We start from the raw sequence: 17,868 nt of genomic DNA on the forward strand, positions 1-17,868 counted from the left end.
TTGCTTGTATGACAAAACATCAGGATACAAGCTACAGAACACTGCTTCTGTAATGACCCAATTGGGTTAAGAAGTACTACATGCAGGTATGGGGGGGGGGGCATACCTGCAATCCCAGCTCTTAGGAGACAGAGGCAGGAAGGTAAGAAGTTGAAGTGCATCCTTAATTATATAGTGATTTGAGGCCAGCCTTGGCTACATTAGCTCCTGCCTCAACAACCCTCTCCAAGTAAGAAATAATTATAAGTGAGTCAGACATGTCATTCTAGTACCTAGGATATGGAACCAGTTGAATCAAGAGTTCAAAGCCAGCCTCTGCTATTTAGTGAGTTCAAGACCAGCCTGAGATGCAAGAGATACTATCTTTAAAAGAGAGAAAAAGATAAAGAAGTATAAATATGCCAAAAAATATGAAAGAAAATGCCAAAAGTGATTTCCTCTAGAACAGTGGATCTCAGCCTTCCGACTGCTGCAACCCTTTAATACAGTTCTTCTGGTTGTGGGGACCCACCCCAACCACAACATTATTTCTGTGGCTACTTAATAACTGTAATATTACTACTGCTAGAATTCACAATGTAAATATGTTTTCTGATGGCCTTAGATAACCTCTTTGAAGAAACTTCTACTCTCAAAGAGGTGGCAGCCCATAGGTTGAGAACCACTGCTCTAAAGTACGACCAACAGGAGGCAAGTAGCAACAAATTGGCTTTAATATATCTTCTCCTATGGAAAACTGTCTATCATAAACACTGACGCGACCTCCTGCAACAAAACTCACTGAGAAATCGTGGGGCTACAATGTAGAGTCCCCTCCCCAACTCCCATATTAAAAATACAGCTACTAAACAACCCAGAAATGACACCACCTTAGGGTATTTATCCAAAAGAACTGAAATCAATTTTTAAAAAAATATATGTTTTCATGTTTCTTGTACAATCTTTCAACATAGCTATGGGACCAGCTTCAAATTCGTTGACAGATGACAAGAATTTCAAAAAAAATGCTATATTCATGGAATGAGATGAGAGACGATTAAGCTTTAACTTTTTTTATTGTTTGTTTTGGGGGACATGGTTTCTCTGTGTAGCCCTGGCTTTCCTGGAACTCACTCGGTAGACTAGAATGGCCTCAAACTCAGAGATATGCCTGCCTCTGGCTGGTGAGATATGATTGTTTTTTTTTAAAGATTTATTTATTTTATTATATGTGAGTACACTGTAGCTGTCTTCAGACACCCCAGAAGAGGGCATCAGATCTCATTACAGGTGGCTGTGAGCCACCATGTGGTTGCTGGGATTTGAACTCAGGACCTTGAGAGGAGCGGTCAGTGCTCTTAACCACTGAGCCATCTCTCTAGCCCTTTTTAGAAAAGGAAATGCTTGCAGGGCTATCATGGTGGTGCAAGCTTTTAATCTCCACATTCGAGAAGGTAGAGGCCGGTAGATCTGAGAGTTAGAGGCCAGCCTGAACTGCAAGGGAGTTCCAGGCAAGCCAGGGCTACATAGAGAGACCATGAATCAAAATAAATAAATTAAAAAAACCATGTGCACACATATGCACATATACACACACATGTACATACACACATGCACATGAAATGCTATGACATGAAACACGAAAACCTTCAAGATATAAAAAAGATAAGGGCAGAGTGAGGTGGCTCAGGTTGGGGCAGTGGTAAATGATCTGACAAGCAATGAATGAATATATACATTTTAGTTCCACAGGGTAAGTTTTAGAAATCTGCTACACAGCACATGCATATAGCTGACACAATTGTTAGATGCACAAAAGACCCACAGAAATCTCATGTCCTTGTAAGACCAAGTTAAACACATAATTAAAAATTTTAAAATATTTGTGTGTGCATGTGCACCTGTTGTACAGTACCTGTGAAGCCAGAAGTTCGTGTCGTCTGATTCTGCCGAGTTGGGAGTCACAGGTGATTGTAAGCTACCTAATGTCTGCTAGAAACAGAACTCAGGTCCTCTGCACAGGCTTCAATTGCCCTTCACCACTGAGTCAGCTTTTCCAACCGTTTATTTTTAAAATCTTGACAAAAATAAAATAAAATTATGCCAGGAACATTGGTGCATACCTTTAATCGCAACACTCTGGAGGCCAATCTCTGTGAGTTTGAGGCCAGCCTGGTCTGTGACATCCGGTTCCAAACCAGCCAGACATGCACCGTGAGACCCTATCGCAAAAAGAAGTAATAAAGAAATGTAGTTGGCTAGCTGGCCTCCATCCGCCACTTTTGGGATCCACCTCAGACCCAAAGAAATTTGTTGATGTCAGACATCAGACCAGGTAATGCTGAACAGACTAGGTAATACTCAGTTATACAATACATATATAATCTCTGATTTAGTAAATGTGGGTTATCTTTTTTTTTTTTTCTATCAAGAAAGAAAAACAGAAATGTCCCCATCCCTGGGGAATAGACATTTATTTTTGCTCTGGGAATGGTTTAATCTTTGATATTCAAGTATGTCCCTCAGAATACCCCTCAACCATCTACAGTTTTAGTTAATCACAATCAACTATGGTCTGAAGGTATGAAATGGAATATTCGAAGAGTCAACAGTTCCTAAGTTTTATTTTATTTTATTTTTTTTAAGAGTGTTAAAGTCCTTGTACAAGATAGGTGTGCACTCTACCACAGGACTACACTCCAGGCCCATTTCCAAAGGTTTAAGTAGCACACTTTTGTGTGTGCCAGGTCAGAATTCTGTGTTCTTCTGCTGCCCAACCTAGATTAGGGCCGAGCTGTCCCTCCATCCTGCATATCCACACTGTGTTCTGCCTGTTTGCTCTGGTGGTAGCTATCTTGGTTACTAAGCTGACAGCTTTATCGTTCACTGGTTGTGTCTCAGTAACCTTTATTTCACTTGAGAATGGCCCAGAGCACAAGAAAGGTGCACGGAGGTATTATAACACAAGACACAGAAAAGATAAAATTAACTCTGGTGCTGGGGAGCATCCCATTACACACAAAGACCAGAATATACACAGTAATTAGAACTATCTGCCGTTTCAGGCACCCACTGCAGTTCTTGGAACGTAATTAAGCTGCTTGGATAATGTACTACAAAACCCATTTCATTTGTGAAGTGCTAACTGGGTAGAATGAGCATAAGGTAGCCACTACAACAAAACCCTGCTACGATGTATTCTTAGAAGATGTAAAATCTACAAGGATGTAGGATTCCACCAACGTTCTAATATTTTAGGCCAGTGGTCAAGGGTGTGCTGGGAGATGCCTTACAAAATGAAAGAAACATGATTACACTTTTCATCATGTGCTACTAGGGAACAAACATTACTTGGTGATCACTCCATGTACAGAAGTAACAGTCTGCCCAGGAACAATGCTTCAACCTTTCTTTGTACTCAGATTAGAAGACCTTGCTAAGTCTAAGAAAGGACCAAGAAAGACCAAGGGGTAGCTGCAGGAGATTCTAGGCAAGGTGCCAATGGCTTTGCAAATTGGACTGCATGCAGCAAATCCTAAGAGCATGAAAAGCGACCTTGGTAATGGCACGGGGAATTTCAGAGGATTATGAAACCACGAAGGGGTTCCCTAAGTGTGTGAACTGTGTCTGTGTAGTACTAAGGCATGAAACATTGTTGACATGGGCATGTGGCACCCAGGTCTGGGACTAACACCTGGCTGACAGCCTCTAGCACTCTTGACCCGATGCACCTGTCAGATCAGGCTTCCTACGGCACACCAGTCAGGCCATTTCTACGTAAGCAGTACTAGAGCACCCTAATGGCTAGCCTGCTCAGACTGGCAGGCTTGCGTGCAGATGAGGTCTGTTCTCTCTGTGCCCCCAAAGCATCCCTGTCTGCTGCTTTTCCCTTTCTTTGTTATCTTTTCCTTAAAACTCTCTTGACTATTCAGTTTTTGAGAGTTTCATTTATCAGCTCTTATGTCATCTACATACACTATGTATGGATTTTATAAACAAAGCTGAGGGTTGTTGCTGCTTATCGAAGGAACTTCCAAAACCAAAAGCAAACAAATGCCCCTGATCTGTCAATGGTCATGCGTTTCTAATTAAGTTGACATTTACTCAATGTTTAGATTTGATGTTTTGGTACTTTTTGCTTATTCTTGGGCGTCTTACTATGAAGGGTGGCTTCCTATTTACAAGTTGAGTTGGACTAACTTCATGAGGCATCAACTCTTACCTTTTTTAGACTGTGCCAGAGTCTGTTTATAGGTCATTCCATAAGACAATCTGCTCATTCTTCAACAAATGTTTTCTACAAAACAGGACCTAAAATTTTTGCACTTTCTCGCAGAAATAATTTCAGTGCCATGCTATTGCTGGCTTTGGGATACTTCTCATTGGACTGATAATGGCCTGCTACCTGAGGGGTATACTATATTGCTAAGAGTGACAGTTAAACCTCTGGGCACACCTGAGAGATCTGCCAGACTGGGTTAACTGAGGTAGGAAGCTATCCCACCCTCAGCCTTCTCCCCAGATACCAAGTAAGGGGAGCTCCATTCCAGGGTCCTGAACTGAAAACAAGCAAGTGGGCCACCACTCAACCCAGCTTCCTGCTGAGGGTGCAGTGAGCACCTCTCCTCCCCTCCAGGCTGTGATGAGCTGCTTTGGCTGGGTGTAAGGTCACAGCAGTAAGGGAACTAGGAAGTACACAGTGTTTCACTAGTCTGTTGTTTTTCCAGAACAATGAACATTCCAAACCTTGTTCCACTGTTAATTTCTTTCACCCTTTTCTTCCCTTTTGAGACAGGATTTCTCTGTGTAGCCCTGGGTGTCCTTGAACTCAGATCTGTCTGCCTCTGTTTCCTAAGGATTTAAGGACTGGGCCACTGTGCCTAGCTTAAAGTGAGGTTTTTTTTAAACAACCCAGGTAACAAAATGTGGAAAAGAATTTGAGTCTAGGAAAAAATGTCAAAAGCACACACAGTACAAGGTACCATCTAAGCACAAGATCTAGGCACAGAAAAACCAATCTTAGGAATACATTTATTTCTGTAGAGTGCTTGCAAATGTTGAGTTTTCAGAAAGACTGAAAGTGTTAATATTCAACAATGGGTGATAAGGATCATAGGTAATCCTTATATATTAATCTAACAAGCTAAGTTCATTTACTTTCTTTTGATATGTTTTGTTTGTTTTTTCGAGACAGGGTTTCTCTGTGTAGCCCTGGCTGTCCTGGAACTCACTTTGTAGACCGGGCTGGCCTTGAACTCAGAAATCCGCCTGCCTCTTCCTCCTAAGTGCTGGGATTAAAGGCGTGCGCCACCACACCCGGCTTACTTTCTTTTGAAATAAATATTATGGAGACAAATGTGTCCAGAGGCTGTATAACCATTGCTAGATGTGAAATCCGAGGCAGTATTCCTCAGAGATTAACATACAGCCACAATTACTCAGCATGAGCACTGTGTGCAGAAAGGGCCGGGAATCATCTAGGACTACTGTAGTACCAAAGGAGTGCTCACTTCACTGCAAACAGCAGCTCGTGGGAAAGAATGGAAGGAACTCTGGCTGAGTCTAGAATCCTGGACTGAGGGGACTGACAAACAGACAGAGTGGGTACAAATGACAGCTGCTAAAAGAACAAATCACACTCCAACTTCATTCCCATTCAGTGTTTATTAAGAAAAAGAAAACCCACACTGAATGCAACAAGATATAAAGAACCAATTCCTTCTTATTCTGCATTCTTCCCCCCCTCTAAAAGGTGACAAAGATCTATCTTCATCCAGAACATCACTGGTTACTTCATCAATGGAGACAACTGGAAAAGAGAAAAGGACAAAAAGCCAACCAGCAATATCAGTATGTTACCATTCTTTGACTTGGATTAGTCTTAGTTAAGATATTTAATGGTCATAATTTTTTTAAAACTAGAATCACAGGTTGCATTATAGTATTTTTTAAAGAATGCTATTATAAATGAATGTATTGCTTCAAAAGGAAGCAAAATGAAAATTCTTACATGATAAAATTACTCAACGTGACCCAAAGCCAACATACTTTAATTCTTTAATAACTTTAATCTTACTCATGTCCTCTATGTTAAATTTTCATTACATGCACAGTGAATTTTATTTCAGATTAATATTTAAGTTGGTCATCTTTTTCAGCCTTAAAAATCTTTTAACATTTCTATAGTGGGACAAACTTATTTTTCAACATTAGGATATCTGGACAGGGCGGTGTCCCACTACCGTGTTACTATTACTCATCCTGCTGACTCTACCTGTCCCTCTTTTAGTTTTAAAATCTTCAAAAGAAAAACCGTCAGAAGAGTTCATCGCTGTGACAGACTGACTCATTTTCTGAAACAGGAATGGCCTGTGCAGCAGAGGCGGGCTTCGTGGTATGAATGTGTTCTCTTCGACAGATAGTCTGCAGAGCATCTTTCCTTACTCAAAAGATTCTGCTTTTAATTATGCATATGCATGTGGGTGTGTACATATGAATTTGGTGAAGGCCCAAAGTTCAGTCTCTGCAGCCAGAGTTACAGGAGCTTGTGAGCCACCTGACATGAAGTTTGCAAAGAACAGGAAGCACTTTCAACTGTTGAGCCAAGCCCAAGTGCATATAAACAATGAACACACATGTCAACAAGCAAAGGGCATAGAGGCAGTAAGCATGCATGTGTAAGCACACCAAGGTAGTTACCTATGGATTATTTTAGCGAGCTTTCTGAAAAGACCCCACCCAGGCTTTACAATGGTTAGGTACAGCTCCCATTGCAGGGCATGTGTTTGGTAACTATAGATATTAAAGAATGCATGGTGAACAATGTAAACAACATTTTAAAATAGAAGAAAAACAGTGTTAGCTCTGTCTCTATACACTGGGAAATCTTTTCCTAATTTAAATTATCGTGTCCGTTATGCAAGTGCATCAAAGGCCAACTCTCTCCGAAGCTGCTTCTCTCCTCCCACCATGAGTTCTAGGGATGAAGCCCAAGTTCAGAGATGTTGCCTAGACTTGCCCAGGACTTAAGAGACGGCTTAGCATGTAAAAGTGCTGGAAGTGTAAACCTGAATAACATAAGCTTGAAATCCAATACTACATTTGATAATGTAAAGGTCTATAGTAAAGTAAGTATTTGTGGACCAATAAATCTACTACCGAGATTAGTAGGAGCCATTAACAATCACCTATCTCTGGATATTCTATTTCTAAGCATGTATATTTGAAAACAATTACTTCCATGTAACACCTAACAAATATGCTTCTGAGAAACATTTCCTGTTTGGGTCAATTGTTTTGGCCATTTATCTGTGCTGTTCATAGTGTGCATGTCTGCACTCATTGGTAGAAACCAAAGGATCAGGAATTTGAGGACAGCCTGGGCTTTAAGACACTGATAAAAACAAGATGTCAGGAAAATGCAAATCAAAATGACCATGAGACTCCACTTCACACCAATCAGAATGGCTAAGATCAAAACCTCAGCACATGTTGGAGAGGCTGTGGAGAAAGATGACTATTCCTCCATTGCTGGTGGGATTGCACATTGGTACAACCACTCTGGAAATCAATCTGGTGGCTCCTCAGAAAATTAAAAATAGATCTACCTGAAGATCCAGTTATACCACTCCTGTGCATATACTCAAAGATGCTCCACCATACCACAGGGACTTGTGTTCTATTATGTTCATAGCAATTTATCGGTGATAGCCAGAAGCTAGAAACACAGATGTCCATCCAATGAATAATGCATACAGAAAATGTGGTTCATTTACACAATGGAATACTATTCATCTATTAAGAACGAGATCATCATGAGTTTTGTAGGCAAATGGATGGAGCTAGAAAATCTGAGTGAGGTAACACAGACCCAAAAGGACATGCATGGTGTGTACTCACTAATAAGTGGATAGTAGCCAAAAATACTACAGAAGATCTAGGATACAATCCACAGAACTCAATAATCACTGGAGAGAGAGGGAGGGAGGGATCTGGGTAGGAGGGAGGGGAAGGGGGAAACATGATCAGGTAAAGAAAGAATGATAATGTACCAGTAAGGTCAGACTCAACCTGAAGCAGAAAATGACAGGCATCCAAGTTTTCACATCACCAGGATATGACAATACAACTTACACAACAGGCAAATATTCATTCCCTCTGGGTTGGAAATACCTTACCATTCAGTAAAGAGGCAGCCTTCCTGAGTCCAGTTTTCATCTGTGCTGCCCCTCGCTCCACTTGGTACGTCACATGCTATCTCTTCTCCTATGTAGGTTTAAGGTCAACAGCCATCAGTCTGAAGAATTCCTTTCTCTGCTGCCACCTACCAGTTTATCTCTCTGCTGCAGCAGAAGGGTATATAGAAAAAGCCCTTGCTTACTGTTCAAATTAAACAAAAGCTTTTTAGCATTACACATTTTCACATGTGAATCAACACTTTCAGATCTTGCCCAACCCACCTCAATAATCAACAGAAAAAACCCAATCACAGGAAATCAAGTAACATATGGTCAGTGTTCATGCTAACCTAGGAAAATTAAAAATGGTAAGAAAGGAAGAGGAACGTCTGTCCACTCTGCAGTCATCGTCTCAGAGCCACCGTCTATTCTGCTGTTTCCTTCCTTACGTATTCCTAGGAACTATTGATAAATATATGATGGAAAATGTATCTAGGTAGTTTACAACTCCTACAAATTTCCTACAACTTCAAATTCAGAGACTGCCTAAAGAACACACACTATAAAGTATTTAAAGTAACTCTAGAAACTAAGGGTATTGGGTGCTTTACCTGCTTTCAATGTTCTGGACTGCTTATTGCCCAATGGCTCTGAATACATTAAAGCACGAACACACACGCCACCTACATTTAAAATAGGGTAGCATTTGTATGCCCAGATAAGCAGTGGGTATTTTTTTGCAAAAGAGTTAATATTCAGTAAGTCCCTTAAAAGGACTGACCATGAATGTATTTGCTTTAAACTATTTACAAACACAGCAAAACTCAGGGTAGGGAAAAACAAATGTGGTTCTAAGAAGACAGGATGATGTCTTCTGCCTTTAAAAATCTAATACTCATTTCTATTGCCATTCTTTGCCACTGGAATCTACATCTGAAATTTATTTGAAATTACACACTGAGGAACTATTCCAAGACTGACTAGCAATAATAATGGCTTGTTTTTCCACCCTCCCAAATAAATGTACAGACTTGCCAACTTAAAACAAGCAACACACTGACAGAAGCACCAAAAGCTGGTCAACAGCAGCACTGCAATGCCATAGCCTATACGTTCTCGTTCCTTCCCCCATCTCAAACCCCACCCTTTTGACCTCTGCATATGGGATGAGCCTGAGCAGGAGAAGCTGGTGATGCCAGGACTGCGCCTTTCCCACGGATGCTCCTAGAGGCCTGCTGTGCTTCTGGGAACTGAGGCGCAGGGATGTCTGTCTGACTGAAACCTAAAACAACAACAGTTCACCCCACCCCTCATGTTCCCCAAACCCCAAATTGCAGCCAGGTAAACATACTATAAGGTCCACCTAGTAACTTTGAATACAATAAAATCTAAAGCAAGATTCCTTACAAGTCAGCAGTATTTAATGGGGCAGCAGAATGGAGGTTGTTTAAATGAACTCTGCACACCCTATGCTATGCAAACATTGTAATGGTGGCCATTCTCATCCAGAGAACAAGAGTCTCTTGAAGGACTCCTCAGAACACTTCATACATCCCTGCAGGAATGCAGCTGGGATTCCTTGACAAGTACATTTCAGTTCAGTTCGACAGATAGTTATCAAAAGACGCTAGAGGATATGCCTATCTCATGTGTCAACTGGGCACAGAATAGGCTAATGATCATTTATTACACGCCTCTATTTAGGTGTAGAAAGCACCAAGGGCTAGGGTGTCTTATGAACTAGTGGTTTCTAAACGCTTACACTCTTTGTGTAGAACATAAGATAGTAGATAAAAAGGTGCTAGCTAATGTCTCTGAAATCCTCTATTATAGATTACTGCCCCAAATGTAAAATACAAGGACTGGCTTTCAGAGTGAAAACCTTAGAAAGGACAGGAAAGGAGGAAGCAGTAAGTAGACAGGGATAGACGAAAGGGAAGAGATAACTAACAGAAGACTATCAGATTGTCCAACTATTCCTCTATCCTGCCTCTAACTTTGCTTTATGACCCTGGCTAACTAATCTGGGTAACCATGCTGTGCTTCAGAAATATTCCTTTACATATTCAAATCTACAATGTGTATGCTTTAGAATCTGAGTCCATTCACATTTCTCTCTGTAGGACTAGTGTATCGGGCCACAGAAATGACTTCTGCAGACATTAAGTAATGCATACAGAAGTATGCATGATTAACATGCTTTCTACTGTGTTTCACAAGTCCCTTGTACCTCACTATGGCCAAATAAACACTACAGAATATTTTAAAACCATATATTAACCTAAAACCTAATTTACCTTTACACACCTCTAGTTTTCCATACCTGTCAACTCCTAATTGATGTCTTTAAACTGTGAGCTCACTGTGTATTCGGAACACCAAGCCCTGAAAAAGCTTAAGCCAGAGTAGCACAATGGAAGAAACAAACAAACCCACAACAAAACAAAGCCAAAAAGTCACACTCGGAAAAAATTATAGACATATGCAAGGAATGGAGACTCTAAATGGCTGAACAAAATTCCCACATCCTGAGTTCAGCCCAGCTGACTCAACCTTTTTTACCCCCAAAAGTCTTTACATTACTTGCTACCATATTTATGCATTTGTAAAAACCAAGATATGATAAACTAATGCTTGCAGATGTTACAGAAAGAAAACATTGTTTTAAACATTTTTTTAAAGTAAAATGTTAGCCTTCTGATAAAAATTAAGGAGGAAGCAATTACCTGACAGCAGGCTGGGCTGGGCACGGTCCGAGCCACTGCACTGAGCACGCACTGCGCAGCTGCGTTACTGGGGGAGGGGAAGTTTAGAAGGGCACTGACCCCAAAGCTCCCAAAACGTCTCACTCATCAGCAGGAAGGGGGAAGAAGGAAAGTATTTTCTCTGAGTATTTTTTGTTTGTTTGTATTTGTATATTTTGGCTCCTGAAAAGGCTGGCAAAGAACAGTAACAGTGCAAAATATTAGAATACTTCTTTAAAAAACAATTTTAAAAAACGTAAACATTAAGGAAATTTTAGAACCAAACTTTTGTTAACATAGAAAAAAAATTCCCTAGAGTTAGGTAGCCACCCCAAAAGGCATGGCAAAGTGTACTGGGATAAAGGAAATAAAATACCACAGAAACCCCAAAACAAAATGAAAACATTTCAAATCTAATCTGGAAGACTAGATGATTCCAACAGCAGACTTCTGTCCATCACTAAAACATTCCAAGGCGCCTATATTATATTAAGTGAAACTTTTTTAAGAAACAAAAGAAAGCAGTGAACCTGGTTATAAATCCTGCAATATATTACATTTTTAAAAATAATCCTAGCACAAGAAAAGTAAATTTTAAATAAAAGCCAACAAACAGACAAACAAACAGCAGCAGAGGTTACCTGTCTGAGCACCTACATGTTCTTAGGAGGGGATCGTGTCTCACCAGCCAAATAGCCCACAAACCTTCTCAAAAACAGCGAACCAGGAGAAAATATAACACCAGACTTGATTTCACAGTGTCTCTAACACCCCCCAGCCCCACACTGGGGGTTCACTGAGTGAAGAGCATTTGGGTTTCCACTCTTCTCCTTCTTGGATGAGATGACTGATGGTCAGGGACCTTTTCCAGTGCCTCCAGTGCTTGTCTTAAAGTCTGATAAAGTGCTTGACGAAAGCAAGTCTCTTGCTGGATTTTTCTAACATTCCAAGTAGTTTCTTATTGATAGCATAGAGAAAGATTTCAAAGTTCATTGGAGAAAAGCCAGCAGAAATGAACAAAGTATCAAAAAAGCTTACTCAATTAGAAAGTTTAAGTGGCATAGTTCATAATGCATGGATCTATGAGTTCAACTCTCATCATAAGTAACATAAAAACAAAATCAGAATCATTAAAATACAATTAACAATTACAATTTTAACAGTGTACAAAAAATTTACAGTAATTCAGATATTTGGCACGATTACACAAATTTGATACATTTTGTCACAGTAGTAATGAAGACTATATAAAAGTTATGAATAAAAGTCAACTCTCACTTGTTTTGAGTTCTTCCAGAATGATCTGTTCTTATTGTTTACCTTAATTTGAGAGAATTTAAGATGAGCACCTTCCCTACTTACAGTCTGCGTGTGAGTGTGGCACCCGAGGGTGGCTGATGAGAGCTGCACTTCAACACAGTGGCTGTGTGACCAGGAGTGAAACTGCTGGGAAAGCATCTTAGAGCAATGCTTGCATTAAAAAAACTAATTTTCCTGTTTCTTTATTATCCCACCATAAAAAAGTGAATTTTTCAACAAGTGAAGATGTTCTATTTGTTTTCAAATGCATGAACTTACATACATGTATATCATAATGTAAGTGGCAACCAGATGGTCTTAGGATCTGATTCCACGGTTGTTCATTTATTTGTCTATACCAAATACCATGCACCCTGCAAAATATGATCATTGAGCAAAGTACCAAGTACTTTTATTCTGTTAGTGAAGCAGAGGTACGTATGACTCCAAATAATCCTGTGCAAATCAGAACGTGCAGATGCAATTAAAGTGCCCTAAAGATAGACTCCTTGTGAGTCTTGAGGTGAGTTGAGAAGAGTGCACCGGTTACAGGTACTATTCTAGTTGTCAATGAAACCTTTCGCTCCGCTTTAATACTTAATTCTATGGGGGAAAGCAAGTTTTATTACATTCCTTTTTTAAATGGGAGAACTATACAATTAAGCATGATCAGACCTCTGTTAGAGTGGTTAATGCTGATGTTTTATTATTGCCTTGAAGTCTCCTTGAAGTAGTGTCCAAGAAATTAGGTTAAAGTCCATCTGAAGAAAAACAGCACTGGAGAAGCAGAAAAGCTTAGGGAAAAATTATGTTGACCCCTGAAGCATCTCCACTTCTTAACACATCTTCCAGACTCATCACTAGATTGTTTTATTCCTTGACTTAAAGGCTCATATTATATGCAGTTTGGGGCTTTCATCAATTCAAAAAAGAAACAGAGTGGTCAGTACTGAATGAAGGCTTAGGTGTGGGGCTATATGAGACTCAATACTTAAATAAATCTCCCCCCAAAAACATCCACCCCACCTCCCTCCAGATCTTTTAAGCATAAAGAAAATGCACAGCCATAACATTAAATAAAAGCCTGTAGCCTTGAATAAATCATACACCAAGCAGTCTACAAAAACAAACATACATACAAACACACAAAAAAGCTTAAGGAACATTTACTTTCCTGTTGTCTTTAGGGGAGAATCTCTATACTATTGAGGTCTAAGGCAATTCATCAGTAAAAAAACTGCTTCCCATCATGCCATTCACTAGAATCTATTCTGTTTGGTGTAAACAAAGAATAAAACATGTACACTTGCATGCGACATATATACTCCTTTCTAAAATGTGAAAAATGCAAACACAGAAAGTTAGCATTAAGAAATTGACTTGTCTTTTATATCCTTTAAATGAGAAAAAGAGGAAGGCAGGGAGACTTTTAAATGTGTATGTTTTGAGTGGTGTCTTGTTAACCAAAAGTAGCATATTGTTTACTTTGGCCATTGTTAAAGATGCAGTCATAGAACAAGGGTGTTACCAGCATGTATTAAAAATGCAACATTAACAGAGCATATATCCTTCAAAAAAAGACTAAAACACTAACAAATACAAGTCAATGCACAAACTTTTAACTAGTATAACTTTATCTACATTGAGTAAATGTTACTTTGTATACCAGACATTGCAATACTGTTCATTTCCCTTTCATCATGCAAACATGCCAATTTTGTAATTAAAAATCTTTATTGGATTATAGTCACATTACCCTCCCACCCAAATTAAGGGGAAAAAACAAAGACAAACATGAAAATAAAGAAATTCCAGTCAGAGCCCCTTAGAGTTCATAAACAACTATGCGCTAAATGCTAGCTGAGAGAAACAGCAGACATTTCAGATTATTTAAAACACTTCTGTATTGTAAATGGATGTTTTCCTCTTTACAAATCTTGAAACTGAAGTCATGCTACTAAGTACTTGGATCAAAACCATTCTACATAAAAACAAAAGCAAGAGACCATGGGGAGAAAAAAAAAAAAAAAAAACCTTTCACGTTCTCATGGCCTATGAGCAGGGTTTTCATACGTAACTGAAAAGGTTACCATGAGAGCCTGCCATTTCTCTCTGTGTCACCTAGTATTCCTCTGTGAAATCCATAAATGAATCACTACCAGGGGCCTCATCTATTTTCCTTTCTTCTAACCAATCTTACTGTATCTGTAACTCAACCTTCTGAACATTCTCCATGAACAGCATTGCAAGTTGGTTAAAGGGAAGGTGTGGGGTGCAGGGAGACAGTTTTACAAGGGTTTTGTTGTTTAACTATTTACCAGTGGAGTCACTCCACCAGGAGTTTGATTTCATTGGCTAGCAGCTGGTTCATGTTGAACAGCCCCCCTGGGAGCTTGGTGAGCATCTCTCGCTCGGTGGTGCTTTCAGGGTCGCTATCAACAGAGCTGGAACTCGCGCTCATGTTGTCGACAGCAGCGCTGGCAGGGGGACCAAGCTCCGGCTCACTAGTCTCACTGGCAGTGGACACCACAGAGAGCAGGGACATGCGCCGGGTGAGCCGGCCAGCGGGCAGAAGGGAGGCAGCATAGTCTGCTATGATACCAGCTACATCTAGATTACAAGCCTTATCAAAGGCGATGAAACCTACATTTGCATTGGCCTCGCAGACACAGAAGGAGCCGTCATCTTTCATCAACAGGTCAATGCCACACACATCCGTCCCCAGGATATTAGACACTTGGATAGCCAGCTGCTTTCCTTGTTCACTCAGTGAGCACATCATCCCCACGCCGCCTGGAAGGGAAGAGGTGGGGAGCTTTAGAGGGGAAGCAATACAGTTCTAATGTACAACCGGTTTTTGTTTTGTCCTATCAAGACTAGATTAATTATTAGACTACTAAAGAACAGAGTCTATAGCACTTACAGCCTGCTCAGGTTTAGAGTGCAATGCCTGATACAATGCAAACACCAGAGTTGTTAAGATGCTGCTTCACGCCTTTCCGATCCGCCATCGTGGGTGGAGCCGCCGCCACGATGCAGATCTTTGTGAAGACCCTTACGGGGAAAACCATCACGCTCGAGGTTGAACCCTCGGACACTATAGGAAATGTAAAGGCCAAGATCCAGGATAAGGAAGGAATTCCTCCTGATCAGCAGAGGCTGATCTTTGCTGGTAAGCAGCTGGAAGATGGCCGGACTTTGTCTGACTACAACATTCAAAAGGAGTCCACCCTTCATCTGGTGTTGAGACTTCGGGGTGGTGCTAAGAAAAGGAAGAAGAAGTCTTACACCACTCCCAAGAAGAACAAGCATAAGAGGAAGAAGGTTAAGTTGGCTGTGCTGAAATACTATAAGGTGGATGAAAATGGCAAAATTAGCCGACTTCGTCGAGAGTGTCCTTCTGATGAATGTGGTGCTGGAGTTTTCATGGGAAGCCACTTTGACAGGCATTACTGTGGCAAGTGTTGTCTGACTTACTGCTTCAACAAACCAGAAGACAAGTAGTTGTGTATGCGTTAATAAAAAGAAGGAACTCGTAAAAAAAAAAAAAAGATGCTGCTTCACAATGCAGGAACAACCACTGTAGTTTCCAGTTCATAAACTCCATCCAAATATTCTAACAGTGCCAGGACAGGATGGGGATTCCAGGAGGCTAAAGGAGAGAATGACTATTTCTTGACTCCTACTGATCTAGCATAGTGTTTGTTTTTAGGAACCCTTAGGAAGCAACATACAAAGAGCTCTATTCACCTTAGTTAAACCACTTGAACCCAAAGATATGGAAGGTTATATTAAAAAAAACAAAAAAACAAAAAACCCTTTGTATAAAAATAGACCATCTAACTTTATATAACAAGCCAATCATGTCTAGAGCACAATCCCAGTGGATCTGGGATTTGAGGTCACCCTGGTCTAGAATACATTCTAGGCCAGCAAAGGCTTTATAGTATGACTGTCTTAAAATAATTACTTAATACACACATACTAGACAAAGTAGATTGGAGAGATAGCTCAGCAGTTACGAGCACAGAAGAAACGAAGAGTTTGGGAGAGTGGTGTGTGCTAAAGAGACAGTCAGAAGCAAGTTCAACAACAACCTAGGCTACAGTGAACTCAAGGCCAGCATCTCAGAACCCAACAGAGCTAAACAAAAACAAGTACACTCAATGAAATCAAATACAAAAACAAAACCCCAAAACCTTAAAATCATAAAACAAAGTTGGAAATCTGGGAAATTGTTCATAAGTATGTAAGCCATAGAATGAGGAGAGGGCACTGGAGAGATGGCTGGGGGTTGGCAGCACTAGTTGCTCTTACAAAGGACCTGGATTCAATTCCCAGCACCCACGTAGTAGCTTATCACTTGTAACTGCATTTCAAGGGGACCCAGTGCCCTTTTCGTGTGTGTGTGTGTGTGTGTGTGTGTGTGTGTGTGTGTGTGTGTGTGTGTGTGTAAACAAAAAACATTTCTGGAAATTTTCTGTCTCCTGAGAGGCCCTGCCAGAGCCAGACATGTAAGAGGCAGACGCTCATAGTCAATCATTGGATTGATTACAGGGTATCCAATGGAGGAGTTAGAGAAAGGTCTGAAGGAGCTGAAGGGGTTTGCAAGCCCATAGGAAGAACAACAATATCAACTAACCAGAGCTCCCAGGGACTAAATCACCAGCCAAGGAGTGGGTACACATGGAGGGACCCATGGCTCCAAAAAGCTGTACATGTAGCAGAGGATACCATCAATGGTAGAAGAAGCCTTTGATCCCATGAAGGCCCTTTGCCCCAGTGTAGGGGAATTCGAGGGCAGAGAGGCAGGAGTAGGTGGTTGGGTGGGGGCACACCCTCATAGAGCAGGAGGAGTGGGAATGGAATAGGGGAATTCTGGAGGGAAAATTGGGAAAGGGGAAAACATTTGAACATTTGAAATGTAAATAAATAAAATATCCAACTAAAAAGTTAAAATCACCTGTTGCTTTTAAGGTGACAAAGGGACCAGTGGAAGAGAGGCAAGAAAAGCAAGAGTGGCTGGGTATGAAGAATATGCTAAACATATAATGTATAGAAGCATGAAAAACAAAAATGAAAAATTTAAGTTAGCACAAAATAGAGAGTAAATTCATGACCAGTGCAACCTAATTCACCAGCAATGATGCTAGATCTCTAATTCTCATGTGGAAAGCGCACTCAATTATAAACCAACAGAAAGATGCTGCAGTATCTTTACCTAGGGAACAGTTGCTTTGCATCCTTCCATCTGTGGAACAGCGTAGCATGGTGCCAACTACACGACCTCCCACAACAATGACTCGTACATCCCTTCCATGAGACTCTTTAATGTATTTCTGGAACAAATATGGAGCTTCATGCCGAATAAGATGGCTTAGATCCGCTAAATGGTGTTTATCTCGTGCCAAGAAAACAGCTTTGCCTAAGATTTAAAAAGAATAAAAATATACAATACATGCAAGTCATGAAACTGGGTCCCGATATATTCCTTAGAACCAACTATACTTATGTTTTATTCTAGACTAAAGTGATTTAGTTGTGATCACTGAGATAATAGAGTTAAACTATGACTTTCCCCAAACAAACTTATGGTTAATCATTTACCTTAAGATTATCATGTAGAGGACCTGCACTGTATTCTCCAAAGGTTAGCCAATTTAGCTCAT

General features: G+C 40.4%; 1 protein-coding gene and 1 pseudogene across 8 annotated transcripts in view; one reads left to right on the forward strand and one right to left on the reverse strand.

The window, feature by feature from the left end:
• Nucleotides 1-5,624: 5,624 nt before the first annotated feature.
• Nucleotides 5,625-17,868, reverse strand: part of Rimklb (ribosomal modification protein rimK-like family member B) — a 39,767-nt gene continuing 27,523 nt past the window's right edge. For 4 of the 8 annotated variants that reach the window (XM_030255058.1, XM_030255055.1, XM_030255056.1 and 1 more), the window contains exons 5-6: nucleotides 17,421-17,624; nucleotides 12,372-14,992 (exon numbers count right to left, since the gene is read on the reverse strand). In XM_030255058.1, the coding sequence (XP_030110918.1) occupies nucleotides 14,526-14,992; nucleotides 17,421-17,624 (671 nt within the window). In that variant the 3' untranslated portion in view covers nucleotides 12,372-14,525. Of the gene's footprint in view, nucleotides 5,789-8,156; nucleotides 8,322-10,882; nucleotides 14,993-17,420; nucleotides 17,625-17,868 lie in introns of those variants that run through there. The other 4 variants (XR_003956143.1, XR_003956145.1, XR_003956144.1 and 1 more) reach the window with 3 other exon arrangements.
• Nucleotides 15,195-15,750, forward strand: Rps27a-ps3 (ribosomal protein S27A, pseudogene 3; annotated as a pseudogene).

This window comes from Mus musculus, chromosome 6 (genome assembly GCF_000001635.26).
Source record: "Mus musculus strain C57BL/6J chromosome 6, GRCm38.p6 C57BL/6J".
Classification (NCBI taxonomy): Eukaryota; Metazoa; Chordata; class Mammalia; order Rodentia; family Muridae; genus Mus; species Mus musculus.